This window comes from Mustela putorius, unplaced genomic scaffold, assembly GCF_011764305.1.
Source record: "Mustela putorius furo isolate JIRA1106 unplaced genomic scaffold, ASM1176430v1.1 tig00001451_pilon_pilon_pilon, whole genome shotgun sequence".
Lineage (NCBI taxonomy): Eukaryota > Metazoa > Chordata > Mammalia > Carnivora > Mustelidae > Mustela > Mustela putorius.
This window is the reverse complement of record NW_025421748.1, coordinates 458,051-480,924: the sequence shown is the minus strand read 5'-3', so window position 1 is coordinate 480,924 and position 22,874 is coordinate 458,051. Positions and strand designations below refer to the sequence as shown.

The 22,874-nt window shown below is 42.5% G+C and overlaps 1 protein-coding gene across 2 annotated transcripts in view; it reads right to left on the bottom strand.

Moving 5' to 3' along the window:
- Positions 1–22,874, bottom strand: part of NME7 (NME/NM23 family member 7) — a 245,071-nt gene that overhangs the window by 41,343 nt on the left and 180,854 nt on the right. For both annotated transcript variants that reach the window (XM_045087758.1, XM_045087757.1), the window contains one exon: positions 22,440–22,547. In XM_045087758.1, the coding sequence (XP_044943693.1) occupies positions 22,442–22,547 (106 nt within the window). In that variant the 3' untranslated portion in view covers positions 22,440–22,441. The remainder of the gene's footprint in view (positions 1–22,439; positions 22,548–22,874) is intronic.

The following is a 22,874-nucleotide window of genomic DNA, read 5'->3' as shown; positions in this document are numbered from 1 at the left end:
AGCTTACGGAGCCACTGTCTGCCACACACGCCAACCAACTCCCCTCCTCATTTTCAGCAGACGTTAGTATCCCATCACGGCATATTTTTAGCTGTTTAGTTGTGGTCTTAGAGTCTTATCAGCAAATCAAGAACTGTCACTTGAAACCTGTTTGCCATCCTGAGCCTGGTTTGCTTGATAGAAGTAGGACTTGGGACGTAGACTTAGGTTGAATTTCAGCTTTCTGTCCCTTATTTGTGCTGTGATGCCGGCCAAGTCATTTCAGGAGACTATTTCAGGAAAATTAAGTGCTGCCTTAAATGTACAGTGGGGATAATAGGAGCTACCCCGCAGGGTTTGTGGACCGTGGAGATAAACCACTTAGGACAGTGCCTGCTATATACTGCTTAGTAAACTGCAGTCACTATTTTTTTAAAGATTTTATTTATTTATTTGACAGGGAAAGAGACACAGTGGGAAAGAGAACACAGGCAGAGGGAGTGGGAGAGGGGGAAGCAGGCTTTCTGCAGAGCAGGGAACCTGATGCAGGACTCGATCCTAGGACCCTGGATCATGACCTGAGCCAAAGGCAGATGCTTAACCAACTGAGCCACCCAGATGCCCCTGCACTTACTATTTTTATCATCATTAATCTAATGCTCAATATTATCATAAAAAAGAAGGCTTCAGATGCTTTCATGATCCAGACCTAATTTACATTAATTTACATTTCCAAATTTATCTCCCATAGAGTACTAAAGGAACTCTCCACTTTAACTAGATTTGGGCAACTGGGAGATGTTCTCCCAAAACTAGCCTGCCATTTTCTGTTCCTCTCTGTATATAAAAATGTACCTTATCCTTCAAGGCCCTTGTCAAGAAATGCCATTTCATTAGTGAGATTCCTCTCATCCCTTGACCCAGCCATACTGTTGTCCGCTAAGTGTTTCTGACACGTCATTATACACGCACTGTCCCACAACATTCTCTCTCTCTCTTTTTCAATTTATTTGACAGGCAGAGATCACAAGCAGGCAGGAGGCAGGCAGAGAGAGAGGGGGAAGCAGGTTCCCTGCTGAGCAGAGAGCCCGATGCGGGGCTCAATTCCAGAACCCTGGGATTATGACCTGAGCCGAAGGCAGAGGCTTTAAGCCACTGAGCCACCCAGGCGCCCCCGCAACATTCTCTGATGCTAGTGTTGGATTTCTATTACAGTTTGACTTTAAACACGAATTTATCTTGTCTTCTCAGCTAAACATTCAATTCCTCAAAGGCTGGGACTATGTAACACCTGTGTCCTCAAAACAACACTTAGCAAATGGTTGCGCCTTCTTATTAGCAAATGAATGAAACAGAAATAAAATGTATACATGTATATTTCAATAACAAAAATCGGTCATAGATTAAAGAGACAAAAATGATTTTAAACTCTTCATGTTATATTGAACCCAATGTTACAGAAAAATCTCTGGCTTCCTACTTGGAATTAGAATATTCTACCTTCATTCGTCATTACTCATAGTTAAATAAAGAATTATTTACATTCATAACAATGTGTCACCTTTGAGCCTCAGTGGTATAAGTAGTAGATTCTACTTCTCCACATAATTAGAAAAGAATCTTTATTCTCTGAATTGTGTGTTTTTAAAAATTTGTACAATTTTCTCTAATAGGGACAAAGTCATCTCTCAAAACTAAGGAAGTCTCAGACAGTTTATATTTCTCTTTGACCCAAGAAACATGATGGTGTTTTCCGTATTAGGTTTCTGTAATTAAGAATGCAAAGACTCCATAGTTGCATGTAACCTAGCCCAAAGGCTTCTGCCCACCATTGCCCTGGTGCTCCCGGTCCAGAATGACGTTTTACTATTCTCCGACAAAGTGGGAAAGATAGGGACAGTAAAGCAGTGGTGAAGCACGAGCTAGGCAGTGTGGTCCCTCTCGGGGAGAGGACAATATATTCTCACTGACGTTGTTTGGAACTGCTGTGCATAGTGAAAATAAAAATCACACAAAGTTTTAGCAGGTTCTATTATTGCTTTAAAATTACCCACAAAATGCAAATAAGTGTACCTGTAGCAAACTGCCTCCACTCTCATGCTCTTGGCATGGCAGAGAAACAAAGTGAGTTTTGTGTAAAGGCAAGTTTACCCCATTGAAAAGACAGTCCATTATTCTATATTAAAGGACACTGGAAATTAGATGTCCTTTCAAAGCAAAAGGATGGTGATGATGAGAAATAATTTTTTTTATTGTTCTCATTTGGCAACTCTTTTAGAAGTTGATTTTTCTATGCATCTCCAGCAGGAAGTTACTGCTATTCATTGCTTGGTTTTTGGAAAGGTTCCGAGTCTATGAAATCCTAAATCTGAGAACAATTAGCCAAGAGAACAAGCAATTCAACGAATAGTGTGAGTGCGCAGCGGCTCTCGGCTTAAGGCAGGGGTTCTCCGAGTGTGGTACTCTGGCCCAGTAGTGTGAGTGTTCACTGGGAAGTTGTCAGAAACGCAGGTTAGATCCTGAACCGGAAACTCTGGGGTAGAGCAATCTGTGGGCTTTCAAGGCCCTCTAAGGGATCCTGTCCCCTGCTGAAGTCCGAGAACCACTGCGAGGAAACAGGCAGGGAGTATGAGACAGAGCTGAGAAAAAATACCTGGAGATTCTTAAACATCCCATTAACGTTTTTTTTTTAATCCAGTGATGTTGAATCTAGTTATTTTATATGGATTTTACATACATATTAATTAAGCAGTCTTCCCAAAATAAAACTGATCTATTGACTAATGTCTATAGGAACGATTTCACACATGCCTACTTAAAGCGGGATCAGTCAGGGAAAGGAGGGTCTGGGGCTTACCTCACGCCCCCCGCCATGTACCAAGGTAACAGCCACACCTATGCAAGTAACTGAACATGACCCGAAGACGGGCAGGACAGACCTTCCACGTTAGCCGCAGAGAGGAAGCCACGAGGAAGCAATGGGGGGGAGCGGTGGACACAAGGCTGGGAACCAAAGCCCTGACAAGACCAGCCACAGAGGCGGAGAGGCCCACACGCGAGCGGAGCCGAGTGGACCCGCCCCACACGCGGAGCGGAGCAGACCCTCCCCACGCGCCCAGGCACTAGGTGCTGGTGTTGGTAAGGTGAGTCTCTACAACGCCTGGTTTTCAGTGGGGCTTAACTTTGTGAATTCTGAAAATTATCAGGGCTTAACTCAGAATTTTAAAACTCGGTGGGCTGAATTCTGGGACAGCTGAAGGGCAATGAGAAACTGAGTCCCTCTTCTCAGAGAACCGGAATGACAAATAATCCAGCCTAAGACACGACACAGAAGCAGGTAAAAAGCACCTGGCATGTGTATGAAGTTACTGACTAATCCTGGAACATGTGCCAGAGGGGCGGGGGCCTTCAGGAGGTTTATCCCGGGACAAAAGAGCAGGCAGGCCCATTTCTCTTCCGCTCCCCAGTCTAGGTAGCTGGACGCTTGTGGCAGGCGGCACCATCACTCTCCAGCCACCCTGTTCGCACAGTGTACCTGCTTCCATGTCCCCCTGCGGATCCACCCCATCCAACCCGCCCCCCTCAACAGGCAGCCCTCCGAAGCAGCTCCTGCCCCGCCATACCCTAAAGGCTGCCCTGGCAGGGATCAGAGCCCCTGCAAAGTAACTCGTGCCCTGGGGAGGGGCAGAGAGAACACCACTCACAGTTCCAGCAGCCTGGCCTCATAGCTGGCTGCACAGGGAGCGAGCCCTTCCCTTTGGCACCCCCGGAAATGTGGCAGAGAGCCTAACTGTGGATAGCCAGGCTGACTACTGGCCCTATCCACCAACTAGAGACTTAGTTGGCTACACAGAGCGCAAGCCCTGCCCTCTGGTGTGCCCACAGTTGTGGCAGAGAGGTTAAATGGAGACAGAGTTCACCAATGAGACCACAGCAGCATCAGGCCTGTCAACAGCCCGGGACCAAACCCTGCCAGGATGCCCGCAACAAACAAAGTAGGTCATTGCAGCTGGCTGGGCTGAAGGCAGTCACAGCTCAGCCACAACAGTAGGGCACATGCAGCTGATAGTGGAGACACCCCTGGAGCGCCTAGTTCTGGTGACCAGGACGCACTATGCTAGAAGGCACCATAAGACCTATTTTACACTATGACACTAGTTTTAAGACCAGGAGATATAGCTGACCTATCTAATATGGAGAAACAAGAGACACAATGAGAAGACAGAGGAATGTATCCCAAAGGAAAGAACACAACAAAATCGCAGTAAAAGAGCTAAATGAAAGGGAGACAGGCAACATGTCCAATAAAAGAATTCAAAGTGATGGTCATAAAGATACTCACTGGACTAGAGAAAGCAGTGGATGAACTCAGTAAAAACTTCAACAAAGACACAGAAATATAAAAAAGAGCCAGTCAGAGCTGAGGAACTGAATAATTGGAAGTAAAAATAAACTAGAATACTGCCTAGAGCAATCTATACTTTTAATGCTATTCCGATCAAAATTCCACCAGTATTCTTCAAAGAGCTGGAGCAAATAATCCTAAAATTTGTATGGAATCAGAAGAGACCCTGAATCTCTAAGGAAATGTTGAAAAACAAAAATAAAACAGGGGGGCATCACGTTACCTGATTTCAAGCTTTACTGCAAAGCTGTGATCACCAAGATAGCATGGTACTGGCATAAAAACAGACACATAGACCAGTGGAACAGAGGAGAGAGCCCAGATATGGACCCTCAACTCTATGGTCAAATAATCTTTGACAAAGCAGGAAAAAATATACAGTGGAAAAAAGACAGTCTCTTCAATAAATGGTGCTGGGAAAACTGGGCAGCTATATGTAGAAGAATGAAACTCGACCATTCTCTTACACCATACACAAAGATAAACTCAAAATGGGTAAAAGACCTCAACTTGAGACAGGAATCCATCAGAATCCTAGAGGAGAACATAGGCAGTAATCTCTTCAGTATCAGCCACAGCAACTTCTTTCAAGATATGTCTCCAAAGGCAAAGGAAACAAAAGCGAAAATGAACTTTTGGGACTTCATCAACATCAAAAGCTTCTGCACAGCAAAGGAAACAGTCAAGAAAACAAAGAGGCAACCCATGGAATGGGAGAAGATATTTGCAAATGACAGTACAGACAAAAGGTTGATATCCAGGATCTATAATGAACTCCTCAAACTCATCACACACAAAACAGACAATCATATCAAAACATGGGCAGAAGATATGGACAGACACCTCTCCAATGAAGACATACAAATGGCTATCAGACACATGAAAAAATGTTCATCATCACTAGCCCTCAGGGAGATTCAAATTAAAACCACATTGAGATACCACCTTACACCAGTTAGAATGGCCAAAATTAACAAGACAGGAAACAACATGTGTTGAAGGGGATGTGGAGAAAGGGGAACCCTCTTCCACTGTTGGTGGGAATGCAAGTTGGTGCAGCCTCTTTGGAGAACAGTGTGGCGATTCCTCAAGAAATTAAAAATAGAGCTTCCCTAGGACCCTGCCATTGCACTCCTGGGTATTTACCCCAAAGATACAGATGGAGTGAAAAGAAGGGCCATCTGTACCCCACTGTTTATAGCAGCAATGGCCACGGTCGCCAAACTGTGGAAAGAACCAAGATGCCCTTCAACGGACGAATGGATAAGGAAGATGTGGTCCATATACACTATGGAGTATTATGCCTCCATCAGAAAGGACGAATACCCACCTTTTGTAGCAACATGGACGGGACTGGAGGAGATTATGCTGAGTGAAATAAGTCAAGCAGAGAGGGTCAATTATCATATGGTTTCACTTATTTGTGGAGCATAACGAATAGCATGGAGGACAAGGGGAGATGGAGAGGAGAAGGGAGTTGAGGGAAATTGGAAGGGGAGGTGAACCATGAGAGACTATGGACTCTGAAAAACAATCTGAGGGTTTTGAAGGGGCGGGTGGTGGGAGGTTGGGGTACTAGGCGGTGGGTATTAGAGAGGGCACGGATTGCATGGAGCGCTGGGTTGGTGCAAAAACAATGAATACTGTTATGCTGAAAATAAATTAAAAAAATTTAAAAAATAATAAACTAAAAGGAATCAATGCAGATTAGAGACTGCAGACCAGACCAGTGATCTGGGAGACAGGAAGATAGAAAGCAACTGAATTGAGCAGGAAAAAAAAAAAGAGAGAGAGAGAGAATATTAAAAAATGAGAATAGGTTAAGGGAACTCAGTGACATCATTAAGTGTAATAAAATTCACATTATAGGGATACCAGAAGTAGAAGAGAGAGAGAATGGGGCAGAAAACTTATTTGAAGAAGTAATAGCTGAAAACTTCTCTTCTCTGGGGAAGAAAACAGACATCCAAGTCGAAGAGGCACAAAGAGCCCTAACAAGATGAACCCAAGGAGGACCAGACCAAGGCATGTAATAATTAAAATGCTAAAAGTAGTGACAAGAGAAAAATAAACAGTTACTTGCAAGGGAAACCCCATAAGGCTTTCAGTTGATTTTAAGCAGAAACTTTGCGTGTCAGCAGAGGGTGGTGTGATATATTCAAAGCGTTGGGAAAACAAAACAAAACAAAACAAAACAAAACAAAACCAACAAGAACACTCTATCCAGCAAGATGATCATTAAGAACAGAAGGAGAGAGGGGAACTTGGATGGCTCAGTCAGTTAAGTGTCTGACTCTTGATTCTGGCTCAGGTCATGATCTCAAGGTGGTGAGACAGAAACCTGCGTCAGGCTCCATGCTCAGCATGCTCAGCATGCTCTCTCCCTCTGCCCCTCCCCCTACATGTGCATTCTCTCTTTCACTCTAAAATAATAAATAAATCTTTAAAAGAATTTTTTAAAAAAGAATAGGAAAGATAAATTTCCCAGATGAACAAAAGTTTACAAAGTTCATCTACACTAAACCAGACTTACACAAGTGTTAAAGGAATTCTTTTTTTAAAGGTTTTATTTATTTATTTGACAAAGATACAGCGAGAGAAGGAACACAAGCAGGGCGAGTGGGAGAGGGAGAAGCAGGCTTCCTGCCAAGCAGGGAGCCCCGTGTGGGGCTTGATCCCAGGACCCTGGGATCATGACCTGAGCCGAAGGCAGATGCTTAATAACTGAGCCACCCAGGAGCCCCGGGAATTCTTTAAGTAAAAACAAACAGCCATCACCAGAAGTAAGAATATTATGAAAAAAAATTTCACAGGTAAGCAAACATATAGTAAAGGTACAGATTAACCACTTACAAAGCCAATATGAAAGTTAAAACACAAAAGCAGTAAAATCAATTTTATCTATAAAAATTAGGAAAGAGATACACAAAACAAAAGGTTGTAAAATATAACATTATATACATAAAATGGGGAGGGGAGGTAACAATTTAGTGTTTTCAGGACGTGTCTGAACTCAATGTAAAAAGAAAGGAATCCAAGCTTAACACTAAAGGATGCCACCAAACCACAAGGGAGAGAGCAAAAGAAGGAGAGATAAAAACAGCAGAACCGCAAACAACAATAAGAAACGAAACAACCAAAACCCAGAACACGATATAACGGCAGTAAGTACAAAGCTACCAACAATTGCTTTAAGTAGAAATAGACTCACTGCTCCAAATGAAAGAGAGAATGACTGAAGGGATTGGGAAAAAAAAAAAAAGAACCAAAAAATGTGCTGCCCACAAGAGACTCCTTTCAGACCTAAAGACACACACAGAGGCCAATAGTGAAGGGATGGAAAACATACCGTGTAGATGGAAACAAAAAGTATATAAGCAATAGTTCCGCCAGAGTAAACGTATATCAGATATAAGCGATACTTCCGTCAAAGTAGACTGTGAACCAGAAACTACAGCAGAGACAGAGAGCAGCCCCACAAGGTAACTCTAAAGGGAGCGACCCGACAACAGAATGGAACAATGTGAACATCTATGTAGCCAACAGACGAGCACCTAAGTACATGAAGCAAACATTAACAGACAAAAAGGGAGAACTTGATAGTAATACAGTAATAGCAGGGAACTTTAATATCCCACTTACATCAATGGACATTTCGCCCAAACAGAAAATAACAAGGAAACAGTGGCTTTGAGCAACACATTAGAGCACAGGGACCTATACACAGATACAGAACATTCCACCCAAAAACAGAATATACATGTTTTTCAAGTGCACATGGCACATTTCCCAAGACAGATCACATGTTAGGCCACAGAATAAGTCTCAACAAATACAAGACTGAAACAATATCAAGCATCTTTTCCAACCACAACGGTAGAAACTAGTAATCAATTACAAGAAAAAGTTGCAGAAAGAACAGACACATAGAAGCTGAACAACATGTTATTAATCAATTAATGGGTTAACCAAGAAATCAAAAGGAATAAAATAATACCTGGAGACAAATGAAAACACAAACACAAGGGTTCAAAACCTTCGATGAAGCAAAAGCGATTCTAGGAGGGAGATTTATAGGGATCCAGGCCTATGTTGAGAAAAATAAAAATCTCATATGAACAACGTAACTCCACACCAAAGGAGCCAGGGAAAACAAGCCCAAAGCTAGCTGAAAGAAGCACATCATAAAGATTAGAGCAGAATAAATGAAATAGAGGCTACGAGACAATAGGAAGGACCGATGAAACCAAGAGCTGCTCTTTAAACAGATAAATAAAATCGACAAACCCGTAGCCAGACTATCAAGAAAAAAAGAAACACAAATAAATAAAATCAGCAATGAAGGAGGAGAAATAACAACAGGCACCACCGAAATGCAAACATTCATAAGAGAATAGCATGAAAAGTCACGTGCCAACAAACTGGACAGCCTAGGAAAAATGGATGCATTCTTAGAAACATATAATCTTCCAAATCTGAATCAGGAAGAAATAGAAACTTTGAACAGACCAATTACTAGCAATTAAATCAGTAATTAAAAATCACCCAACAAAATCCAGGACCCACAGAGCCTTATAGATGAATTCCAGCAAACATTTAAAGCAGAGTTAATACCTATTCTCAAACTATTCCAAAAATAGGGGGAAGAAAGATTCCAAATTTATTGTATGAGGCCAGCATTAATTACCCTGACACCAAACCAGATAAAGACATTACAAAAAAAAAAAAAAATTAGAGCCAATATCCCTGATGAACATAGGTGTAAGAATCCTCAGAAAAATATGAGCACACTAAAAATATCATTTCCCACAATCAAGTGGGACTTATTCCCAATATGCAAGGATAGATCAATATTCATAAATCAGTGTGATACATCCCTTTCATAAGAGAAATGATAAAAAGCATGTGATCATATTAATATTAAGTGCAAAGAAAACATCTCACAAAATACAACATCCATTCATGATAAAAACTAAACAAAGTGGGTTTAAAGGAAACATGCCTCAACATAAACCCACAGCTAATATTACTCAACGGTAAAAAACTTAAAGCTTTTCCTTTTAAGGAGGTCCACTCTCACCACTTTTATTCAACAATGTACTAGAAATCCTACATGCAGCAATCAAGACAATAAAAAGAAATTAAAATTTGGTATGAGATAAGTAACACTCACTGTTTTCAGATAACATACATAGAAAATCTGAAATACTCTACCAGAACACTATCAGGTCTGATAAATGAATTCCATAAATTTACATGATAGAAAGTTAATATATAGGAATCTGTGGTTTCTAACTAGTAACAAAATAGGAATAAGAGAAATGAAGAGTACAATACCATTTAAATTTGCACAAAAAATAATAAAATATCTAGGAATAAACTTAATCAAGGAGGAGAAAGACTGGTACCCTGAAGACTATAAAATATTGAAAATATTAAAACTGAAGATGACACAACAAATAGAAAGATATACCATGTTCATGGACTGAAAGAATTAATATCATTAAAATACCCATACTACCCAAAGCAATGTACAGATTCAATACAATCCCTATCAAAATACCCACAACATTCTTCACAGAATTAAAACAAGTAATCCTAAAATCTGTATGGAAACACAAAATACCTTGAATAGCCAAAACAATTTTGAGAAAGAGGGTCAAAGCTGGAGTTCTCATAAGCACAGATTTCAAGACATACTAAAGAGCCAGAGCAATCAAAGCAGTATGCTACTGGCACAAAAGTAGACACAGAGATCAAGAGAACAGGTAGGGAGCCTAGAAATAAACCCATGTTCATGTGCTCAATTAATCTATCATCGAAGAGACAAGAATAAACAATGGGGAAAAGGCAGTCTTTTTAGCAAACAGGGTTTAGAAAACAGGACAGCTATTTGCAAAACTGGGCCACCTTCTTCCAACACAAAGAAAAATAAACTCAAATGGGGCGCACCTGGGTGGCTCAGTGGGCTAAAGCCTCTGCCTTCGGCTCAGGTCATGATCTCAGGGTCCTGGGATCGAGCCCCACATCAGGCTCTCTGCTCAGCAGGGAGAGTCTGCTTCCTCTCTCTCTCTGCCTGCCTCTCTGCCTACTTGTGATCTCTCTCTGTCAAATAAATAAATAAAATTAAAAAAAAATAAACTCAAATGGATTAGACTACGTGTGAGATGTGAAACCATAAAAATCCTAGAAAAGAACAGAGGCAGTGATTTTGCTGACACTGGACATAGCAACATTTGTTTTTTAATAGATAAGTCTCCTCAGGCAAGGGAAACAAATGCAAAAGCAAACTACTGGGATTGTATCACAATAAAACACTTCCGCACAAGGGCGCCTGGGTGGCTCAGTGGGTTGAAGCCTCTGCCTTTGGCTCAGGTCATGGTCCTAGGGTCCTGGGATCAAGCCCTACATCGGGCTCTCTGCTCAGCAGGGGGCCTGCTTTCTCCTCTCTGCCTGCCTCTCTGCCTACTTGTGATCTCTCTCTCTGTCAAATAAATAAATAAAAGCTTAAAACAAAAACACTTCTGCACAGCCAATGAATCCATCAACAAAACAAAAAGATAACCTACTGAACGGAAGAAGGCATTTGCTATGACATATCCAATAAAGAGGTTCATATCCACAATATATAAACAACTTCTACAAGTCAACAGCAAAAAACCCACAAACAATCTGATTAAAACAGGCAGAGGACCTGAAGAGACATTTTTCCAAAGAAGACATCCACATGGCCAACGGACACATGAAAAGGTGCTCGACATCACTGATCACCGGGGAAATACAAATCAAAACCACAGTGAGATCTCAACCTGTCGGAATGGCAAGTGTCGAAAAGACGAGAAAGAACGGTGTTGGCGAGGATGTGGGGAAGGGAAATCCCCACGCTGCTGGTGGGGACGCAAATCGGGGCAGCCACTGTGGAAAACGGTACGGAGGGTCCTCAAAAAATTAAAAACAGAAATACCATATGGTCCAGTAATTCCTCCACTGGGCATCTACCCGAAGGAAACAAAAACAGTAAATGGAAAAGATAGATGCGCCTGTGTTTACTGCAGCATTACTGGCAATAGTCAAGATATCAAAGAACTCAAGTGTCCATCGATAGACAAACGGAGAAAGAAGAGGCAGCATCTTTGAACAGTGACCTGCTACAGCGCCACAGAAAAGCACAAGATCATGGCACTTGCAACAATGTGCACAGACCCAGAGGCATAATGCTAGTGAACTAAGACAAAGAAAGACAAATACCACGTGATTTCACTTACATGTGGAATCTAAAAAAACAAAACACACAAACAAAAACCAAACACAGACAATAGACTGGTGGTTGCGAGAAGGTTGTGGGTTTGAGAAAGGACAAAAAACTGGGGAATTCAGAGGTATAAACCTCCAGCTATAAAATAAGTCACGGAGATGAAACGTACAGCACAGAGACGATAGTCAATGACACCGTGATAAGGTCGTTTGGTGACAGATGGTAGCAGCTCCACGTGGTGAGCATGGAGTAATGTATGTGTACACGTGAATCTAGTAAGACATGATAAGGTAACTGCACTTCATTAAAAAAATAAAGTGGCATCAATCACAGTAAATACTTAAGTCCATAAGGCTTGTCACCTTCTAGATTGAAGATAACCAACGCGAAGAAAGCTGGAGCCGGGGCTGTATCTGAGAACGGGGGACCTACGGGCCTGAAAACTCCCTGCATGGAATGCGACAGTGACAGCCCTGACAGTGACCGCCTGGATATTACAGCACCAGTGGATGGAGACACTTCTGTGAAGTGAACAGTTACTATGACTATTGGGAGTAAGTTTTTCTAAGACTTTATAAGTAGAGATCCATTACTGCTGTGAACGGAAAACTAAATTCCTACGTATGCTAAACAAGAGACATAGAAGGGTCCCTTTCTTAGGCAGTGTGTGGACCACCTGGGGTAAAGTAATCAGAGTACTCCAGCAGGAGGGGCTCTCCACGTGACATGGCGGCAGGAACCGGAAACTGCTCCTTAGTCCAAGATTCCTTTATCTGAGAAAATATCAATTCTTCACTACTAACTGGGCCATAAAGAATTAGAATTTGATGGCCTAACACTAATTATATTTTTAGGATATTTTTAAGGTTAATGGAGAGACTCTCAAACTACTACCTTTGAGAGGACAAAAACCTGTGCAAACCATCAGCTTTCTGCACACACAGAGCTCAGGTTTTAGCTGTGCATAGCCAGCAGGGACACACGCAGTAGACTTTTCCGGCAACTGGTAAATGGAGGAAGTAGGGGGATGTGGCACTAGAAAGTGGGGTGCACCTCATCAGGGTATGACACCTCAGCTGCGTGGAAAAAGAGGGGGACGGAAGCACATTGCCCTCATTCATGAAATGCTCCCCCAATAGCAGACATTGACTAAAAGCCTGTGGGATGCTAGGCAGGGGCTAGAGATTCTAAAGTCTGAGAGATCCAGACCCTCAAAGCACTTACACAGTCAGCAGCGGGGAGAGATATGGCTCAGTCCCTTGCACACCCGTGCATCACATGTCCCTGTTAAGTGGTGAGTGCAAAGCTGAAGAACCTGACGAGGACTGTTCTCAGCATGAGAGACCAAGGCCTCTGTCCTTGTCAGCCCTGAAACACATTAATACGTGTGTGTGTACACACACACACACACACACACACACACACACACAGCCAGGCCTCTAGTCATTCCCGGAGAGGGTGTATGGCAGCCTCAACACGGAGATGTCCAAGAAATCCAGGTGATCAACCAGGTCATGACTGGCTCCTTCCCAGGAGGCCACAGAGCCCCCCAGTCAGAGGCTGGCCTGCCCTGGAGGCATTGTAACACTTGGTGGCAGCTGAATCCACCACGAGGGGCTACAGATCCCTTCAAATCCCAGAGGTTGCCACTGTTTCCAATTCTAGGGCCTGGAAGCAAGATAACCTCTTGGCCGGCCCACTGACAGGGTCTAGGTTTCCTCAAAAGCAGAACCACAGCCAACTTTTCTCCAAAACATACAGCAGTTTCCAAATGCGAGTTTAATGGTCTATATCAGAATCGCCTGATCGATGTAGCTCCAAAAGCATGCGGGGGCCACAAGGCAACCCACTAAGACTGTTGGTGAGGATGAAATGGCAGAGCCTGGGTTCTGGAGGCTGTGGAGCTGCTCTACCGGGCCGACTGCCCAATTCAAACCGCTAACTATGGGGCAGGAAAGCAACTACTAACTGGTAACATCCCATCCACCAAGAGGGAGGCCGTTCTGGTCACCTATTTACCCTCATCTTTGTACTCCCATGGCTCTGGGGTCCCTCTCCCTCCATCAGTCTCTCACTGGCCTGCTTCCTCCAGCCCCTCAGTCTCAAAGTAAACTGCCTTGAAACCTGAACTTCTTCACCAGGCCCCCAGCCTTAAATGAAACCTGGATATCCCTGAAGGCATCACGTTGGGGCCGTGGGTGAAGGACGGTAGAAGTAGGAAGTGGACTCTGACCTCTGCCATCTGGCTAGATAATTCATTTCTCCTTGTTGCTGTCACATCACAGGTTCACTAACTCTACTTTCGCTGAAAACTTTAGGCTTTAGGGGCGCCTGGGTGGCTCAGTGGGTTAAGCCTCTGCCTTTGGCGTGGGTCATGATCTCAGGGTCCTGGGATGGAGCCCCACATCGGGCTCTCTGCTCAGCGGGGAGCCTGCTTCCCTCTCTCTTTCTGTCTGCGTCTCTGCCTACTTGTGATCTGTCAAATAAATAAATAAAATCTTAAAAACAAAAACAAAAACAAAAACTTTAGGCTTTGGATCACCATTTTCCTCTCCACTCCCAGCCGTGACACAGGGACTTGAATTTCGTTCATCACTGAAGGCTCCACAACTCTGGTGGTTTCCATTCCATGCTGGTCCCCTCTTCCATGGCCACACCCTGAACCTTACCATCCACAAGGAGCTCCTCCTCTGAAGTTCTGATCTGAGACGAGTCTAGGCTGACCACAACTCCCACCTCTGGTGTTCCAGGACCCCGTCCATAAGCCTCAGAAAGGCTTCCAGTTCCTCGGACTTTCTTTTATTCCAGCACCTCCTCCCACCGTATCTTCATGACACATGACTCATGAACCTCCTCAGTGGTCTTGCTTTGTGCGCCCACCTGCCAAACCTTCACGCTGCTCCTTCCATGTGCATACAAGTCAGTTCATGACACACATAGTATCTCAAATCAGCTGAGTCCTAAATATCACCCAGAAATCTGTATTTTGTGATCAGCTCTTTCTCCATGGCTGTTTCAAACCTTCTCCACTGTCCTTTATTCAAATTCCTGGTGGCAGATGTTTTGGAGCTTGGACTAGTAATAGGGTGTCCATGCTCCATATCATGGAGAAGTCACTGAATATACACAGCACACGTGTTCTGTGTTGTACCAAGAGCCAGGGAATTTCCCACACATACTCTCACACATTAATACTTCTAAGCAGTGTGAACAATCACACTATGTAGGTTGTAGAAAAATTATACAGAAGATCAGGTTAGGCTTTGCCATCGAATTTATGGAAGAACTCTGGTTTTCAAAATTTGAGTATCACAGACAACGACGGTAGCCTCCATCACCTTCACTTGGAGAAGGCAGTTAATCTCGTCTCATTGCCACGGGCTACCCTCCACATCCAACTAGTCTCTGAGGCTGTCAGTTCAGCCCCCTAAATGTCTTTTGAAGCTCAGTGCTTTGAGCTATTCCTACTATCACATCCGTTCAGACTACCAGAATCTTGCCCTAAATTACCTGCACAGCCTTCTACCTGTCTCTTTCCCTCCAGACTGTCTCCCCTTATCCTCCCTAACCCGTTGATCTCTTCTCCTGCAGTCAGAGTGATCCCTGTGACACAGATATGACTGTGCTAGTCCCCTGTGTAAAACATTTATTTGGATTCCTCTTGCCCTCTGGATAAAGTTCAGATGTCTCAACATTTTACAAGGCCCTTGATGACTTTCCTAGCCTTAACTCGTCATTATGCACCTCAAGGTCAGTCTCAGCCTTACCAAACTATTTTTAAATCCCTTAGAGAAAGCTGTTTGCTCTTGTCTTTGAACAAGTTGTTCCCTCTTTGACGACGTACTAGTAAAAACCACAACTCTTCCTTTGAGATACAAACTAAAACTAAAGATAAATTATAAGAGTCAGTGTGTACAGAGACCCATGCTAACCACGGCCAAGAAATCCAGGCTTGTCCAATTAACTTACTCCTACACCTTGTTTACTTCTGGTTAATGCTTGATTAATTCTCTTCCAGAGTATACTAGAACAAAAATTAACACAGAAATAATTATATATCCAATTTTAGATTTGTTTTGCTTGACTATTTGTATCTACAATGAAATATTTTATAAATGTTTTAAGACACCTGTTTATTCATTTTAGTGAGAGAGAGCACGTGCAGGGGTGGGGAAGGGCAGAGGGAGAGGGTGAGAGTGAACCTCAAGGAGCTGAGTGTGGAGCCCTACACCGGGTTTCATGTCACAGCCCTGAGAATGACGACCCGAGCTGAAATCAAGAGTCTGATGCCCAACTCTGAGCCACACTGGTGCCCCTATTTTATAAACAGTAAACATTCTTTTTTTATGACCACAAAAGTGATATAACCAATTTACAGAACATTTGGGAGACTGAAAGAGAGGGAAGATCCATATTTTCATGATTCTAAGAAACAAGGACCACGACTGCGGTCTCCTGCAAGGTGAGCTCCGTGAGCGCGGGGGCTGTGCGTACCCTGCTCGCTGCTGCGTCCCCAGCGTGGTTTTTAATGTTAAAAAGTGTAACTGGAAGAATAAATGAAACAAGATGGGATTGGGAGGGAGACAAACCATAAGTGACTCTTAATCTCACAAAACAAACTGAGGGTTGCTGGGGGGAGGGGGGTTGGGCAAAGGGGGTGGGATTATGGACATTGGGGAGGGTATGTGCTTTGGTGAGTGCTGTGAAGTGTGTAAACCTGGTGATTCACAGACCTGTACCCATGGGGATAAAAATATATGTTTATAAAAAATAAAAAATTAAAAAAAGAAAAAAAAAGTGTAACTGGATGAATGAACGAATGATGTGTCATTTTGATGAGCAGAATTTAAAATTCAAACATATTTTCCATTGTCAACCTATTTAGCAACTTTGGGAATTTCAATTTCTGCACATGTGAAGTGCTGGTTCTTCCCGCGAAGATAATCAGAAAACGAGGGTCCTGGGAACGGGCTGGGGAAGCACCGAGAGCAGCAGCGCAGCGGCTCTGGGGAAGGTGAGGGAAGGAGAGCGCGGAACCGGGAAGTGCCGTGAGCACCGGAGGGAGCAGCGGCTCGGAGCAGAGTAGGGGTGGCAAGGACACCAGGCCGGACACCAGGCCGGACACCGGGGCGCAGACCTCACACAGCAGCACGGACGATGGGGAGCCAACACACCACTCTGCTATAGCTCTATACGCTGTTCAGCGAAGTCAGTGTGTTGGTGTCTTGTTAGAAATGTGCACAGAAACCATCTAGAAAAACTTCTGGTGAGCAAAGGTTTAAATGGGCCAATTATATTAATCTCTGCCTGTTACTGTCAAAAGTACCAGGGCCCCAAAAGTCAAGGAAAATCGGAGGGAAGTTCTACATTGAAAGAAACTAAGCAGAGAACGAAACGCCATGAGGGATCCTGACCTGGATTCTTCTGCTACTAAAACACATCATGGAGACAAGGGGAGATATTTGAGTGGAATTTAAATTTTTATGATGACAATGTATCCGTGTTCATTTCCCGATCTGGGTACTCATAATGTGGTTGTGTAGCAAAATGCCCCTTTATGTTAAAAAAATATATACACTGAAGTACTCAGAGATATGGGGCATTATGGTGGCAGTTTAATCCCAAATGTTCCTGAAATTTTTTTTACTCTACTTACAACTTTTCTATAAGTTTGAAGTTATTTCAAAAGAAAAATCATTAGAATCTCTAAGGATAGCTCTGGGCATTGGTATTTTAAAAATGGTCTAGGCGATTCCTATATGCAACCGAGGCTGGACTCCATTGCTGAGGTCTCCACCATCATTTAAAAAAAGGTTATATACTTTTGCACAGAGTGCGTGAACCATAATTTATCTCATGAAACCCTTCCCTCTTTTTCCTCAAAAATGATTAATGGAGGAGCTTTTATGTGCTGGGCAAGACAGTCTTATGGGGACATATATATGAGCAAAATACAATGGGCGATAATAATAATAATTGCTATCTCTTGTTGCGCAATCACTCAGTGTTGGACACCGTGCCATCTGACAGGCCAGGCAGTTCATCTTATGGAAGGAGGAAACCTGGATCGATGAAATGAGTAACTTGCCCCAGGAGCAGGGCTGTATCAGCTCTTGGCTATGCTACTATGTTAGCAGGAAGCAAAATGCTAGGCAAACACACATACGGAAGGACCTCTGATGCAGACCACAGGTATCAAAAAAGCCTTGTCAGAGGAGGGATCATCAGATATACCTTTGACATGCATGTTATTTCCGATTTAATTACCCTACATACTCCTTCAATGAACATCTGTGCAGATAACTTTCTATTTTGCAGTCCTGCGGCCATCTCCCCCTTTGGTTAGATTATAAGAAGCAGAATTCTGGAACAAATGGGAAAAACCCATGGCTTACATACCTGTTTCCATGTAGCTACCAATAGCAATATAAGGGTAAAGCTGTTTAACCGTAGCTTTACCAGCAGCAGACAGTGATACTTAAAAAATTCTTTGTCCTTCTAGTATCCAAAATCTTATCAAACTTATCAAAGAACAAATAATCCAGCCAAGAAATGGGCAGAAGACATGAACAGACATCTCAGCAAAGAAGACATCCAGATGGGCACAGACACATGAAAAAGTGCTCCATATCGCTAGGCATCGGGGAGATACAAATCAAAACCACAGTGAGGGGCACCTGGGTGGCTTAGTCGTTAAGCGTCTGCCTTCGGCTCAGGTCATGATCTCAGGATCCTGGGATGGAGCCCCGCATCGGGCTCTCTGCTCAGTGGGAAGCCTGCTTCTCCCTCTTCCACTCCCCCTGCTAGTGTTCCCTCTCTCACTGTGTCTCTCTCTGTCAAATAAATAAAATCTTTTAAAAAAAAAAACAGAAAACAAAAAACAAAACAAAACAAAAAAACAAACAAAACCACAGTGAGATACCACTTCACACCAGTCAGAATGGCTAAAATTAACAAGTCAGGAAATGACTGATGCTGGCGAGGATGTGGAGAAAGGGGTACCCTCCTACACTGTTGGAGGGAATGCAAGCTGGTGCAGCCACTCTGGAAAACAGCACGGAGGTTCCTGAAAAAGTTGAAAACAGAGCTACCCTATGACCCAGCAGTTGCAATACTGGGTATTAACCCTAAAGATAAAAACGTAGTGGTCCGAAGGGGCATGTGCACTCGAATGTTCATAGCAGCAATGTCCACAATAGCCAAACTATGGAAAGAGCCTAGATGTCCACCAACAGATGAATGGATAAAGAAGATGTGATACACACACACACACACACACACACACACACACACACATACAATGCAGCCATCAAAAACACACAAAATCTTGCCATTTGCAACAACATGGATGGAACTAGAGGATATTATGCTGAGCAAAATAAGTCAATCAGAGAAAGACAATTATCATATGATTTCTCTGATATGAGGAATTTGAGAGGCAGGGCAGGGGGTTGTGGAGGGAATGGAAGGAACAAACCAAACGAGATGGGATCGGGAGGGAGACAAACCATAAGAGACTCTCAATCTCACGGAACAATGGAGGGTTGCTGCGGATGGTGGGTAGGGATAGGATGATTGGATTATGGACATCGGGGAGGGAATGTGCTATGGGGAGTGCTATGAAGTGTGTAAGCCTGATGACTCACAGACCTATACCCTTGGGGCAAATAATACATTTTTTGTTAATTTAAAACATAATTTAAAAAAGTATTTGCCCGTAGTAAAAGACTAGTACTTCTTTGATTACTAGTTTAGCTATACATTTTGCCATTAATGCTTTCTTTAAAGTTCAAATTTAAGATCTTTAGAGTTACTGCTAATCAGGGATATTACCAGTAAAATAACATCATTGAATGTCTCATACCACAGATGCTGTCATTTATTCCTACAATCACAAAAATGGGTATGTCACAATTAGGAGCATCCAAATACAGCAGATTCTATATTCATGCTAAGATACTTGACCTCTGAACCTTATTGTGAGCTCAATGAGGATAGGAGATATGTCTCCTTTTGATTCTGAAATCCTATCACAATGTCAGCAAGTAATACATACTATAATCATTTGCTATGAGAATAAGTACCTAAAACAGAAGGTGACAAAGTATGAATTGAGACCGTACCTCCTAAGGTCTATACATGACACAAATGAACTCAGTTCAGTAAACATCCCATGAGGAAGAGATACGGAGAAGCAAACTTCCCATTTCCCTGGCTCCCACGTATACAGAAAGCCTACAATCCCAGTGTGCCAATGAGAGTTCTGGTTTATGCCCTTTGTCCTAGCATCTTCTCTGATTGGAACTGCCTTTCAAAGAGGTCCTCAATTAGACAATACATGTTATGATCACCCTACATCAAAGATGCTTCCTTCATGAGTAGCCGCATAAAGTGCTTCCCTGATCAGAAAGCTGGTCTTTCCACATCACTCTGAACTGTACCTTGCAGACCTATGGACAAATAACTGCTCTGGCTTCTAAGTGCTTTTATGATACTTTACCATTTAAAGCCATGTCGCAATCCACAAATTGTTAATCCCAAAGGGAAGAACATCCCTCGGTTACATCAGAATTCTTTATTCTATTTTGCTGATAAAAGGGAGGCATGGAAAGAAAAAGTCGCTTATCCAAGGTCGTATCAATCATGAGTCTCCAGCCACATGAAAGGAGGCTGCTGAAGCCCCAACTTCTGGGTTTGGGTTAATTTTCTAAACCACACAGTCATTAACTTACAGTTAAATCTCCTGTGCAGTTAGGTTAGAAAGATTTTAATCATTTAGTAAATGGCTTTGTAAACTATAGGTGGTAGGAATCCACTCCAAGTTGTACAAACACAATCAAGGGCATACCTTGATCATATTTTTCACGGACATAAGTTTTTTTCCTTTGTTTTTTTAAAGATTTTATTTATTCATTTGACAGAGAGAGATCACAAGTAGGCCTAGAGGCAGGCAGAGAGAGGAGGAAGCAGGCTCCCCGCTGAGCAGAGAACCCGATGCGGGGCTCGATCCCAGGACCCTGAGATCATGACCTGAGCCGAAGGCAGAGGCTTTAACCCACTGAGCCACCCAGGCGCCCCTGGACATACATTTCTTGATTAACATTTTGGTCTCACTGAACAACAGTCTGTACTCAAACCTGCCCTACAGATCTGAAACTATCATAAGGTGAAGTGAAAATTTATAAAACAGGTGAAAATTTTAAATATACATACTACTTTGGGTAATTAAAAAATGAAGTTTGTTACAATTTTATAGTTCACAAGTATGTCAAAATTCATAACAGAGTTCATAGTTTGGTAGGATGACACTCCCACATTATTGCTGGTTTACCACATTAACATCGTGGCTTATAGCAGAAAACCTCAATGGGAGTTAACACACTCATTCTCCATAGCAACAAGATAAAAAACTGATGGGAATAAATGCAATGCGCTGCGTCCAAGCCCCAGCGGAAAAGAGACGCTGTGCTTGCACGAAAGGTGAGGCGTCCACCAACACAGAAGGGAGGTCACCGGTACAGCCGCATCAGTCCCACACTCGTTCACAAACATACCGTCAGTCGGGCCCCATGTGCCTCCTGTGGGGATGGGGTAAAACACTGGCTGAACGCATGTGACGTTCACGAGAAGGAATACATTTAAGAGAGTAAGCAAGGAAACCTTTCGAGGTATAAATAAAGTGCAATACTGGAAATAGCCTTTGCCGGCACAGGCTGACGGCATAAAACCGAAAGTTTGGAAACAGATAGACATGGGTGTATACTTAGTAAATGAAAAGGAACGATGAAAGCACGGAAGGGTTTAACGACGTCGTGACAGCCGCCTAGTCCACGCCTGCCGAACTCCAGGTGCACTGAATGTTTCCGTGTCAGAAAATGAAAGGAAAATATGGGTGAAGACCTTTCTACGTATGACTTCAAAGGCAGAAAAAACCGATTGATAAATGTGACATAAAATAGAAATAACACTCTCTAAGATACATAGACATACTGAGGATATCCATCATTTCTCTGTCATTTATGCCATAATCACTAATTTATCATGTGTCTTCATTTCAGTCCAGTTCCTTCTGACATACAAAAGTTAAAAAAAACTGTAAAACTTAAAAAAAAAAAAACTTTTTTAAAGTTTTTTTTGCTTTTGGGCTAGAAATGACCTTTTAAAAACCAAACCAGACTGGGATACCTGGTGGCTCAGTCAGGTGAGTGTCCGACTCTGGATCTCAGCTCAGGTCTTGCTCTCAGGGACATGAGTTCAGGCCCTGTGCTGTGCTCTGTGCTGGGTGTGGAGCCTTATGCCAACATATTCGAGGTGCTTTGGAGATTAAAAGAATTACTTGATATAAAGCATTTATGTATCATGCTAGAACCCAGCATATAAAGAGTCTGTAAATGGTAACTTTTACTTTGAATGTTATTGCATGTTGGACTTCTCAATTTTGTTGATGTATTTTTATGACTAGAAACCTCTGGTAATTAAAAATTTTAAAAACTTCTGTTTTTAAAACAAATTTCACATTATTTAATGAGTGCTATAGCTTCTCATTTTTTAAATTATTTTTCAATGTATGCATTAAAACATTGGCCCATATATGCCAACAAATGCCAATCACAGACATACCTTAATTCTCTGTGACTGATATATGTGGCATTGTACAACCTGGTCATAGTTCCAGTCTGAAGTGCTCAGGTGGCCAGGTAATAGTATAATCCAAGAATATTAAAACGTTTCTTATGAACCAGAACTGCTGAGATGATGAGTTTGAAATATAAACAGGATGTCTGCTCTTCTTTATCTTACCTCTAAGAGGCCGTCCTCTGGTAGATCGGTACAGTGAACGGCATTCTGGATCTTAGTTTTACCAAAGATGGCTCGGAGGGTTCCAGGGCGTAAATGCCGGGCAATTTCCTGTTAAATACACATTCACATATAAAGTCAGCCATTCAGTGTCGATAAGGAAAACACCAGCTACATGAAGCTCTTGCATTATCTGCTTATGAAACACAGGTATGCATTGATGGCACTCATTATTTCTGGAAATAGCATGAATGTATTAAAACTTTGAGCAATGAAACATTTCAGGTCACTCAGAAGGCTTTTTTGTGGCCTCATGTAAAGTCTAGAGGGTAACAATAACTACATCTGTTTATCAATAGATCATGGAAAAATCACACAAAACAGGAACCTAGTCTATTAATGTGAAAGATTTGTAAACTAACAACTTGATTTAAAATG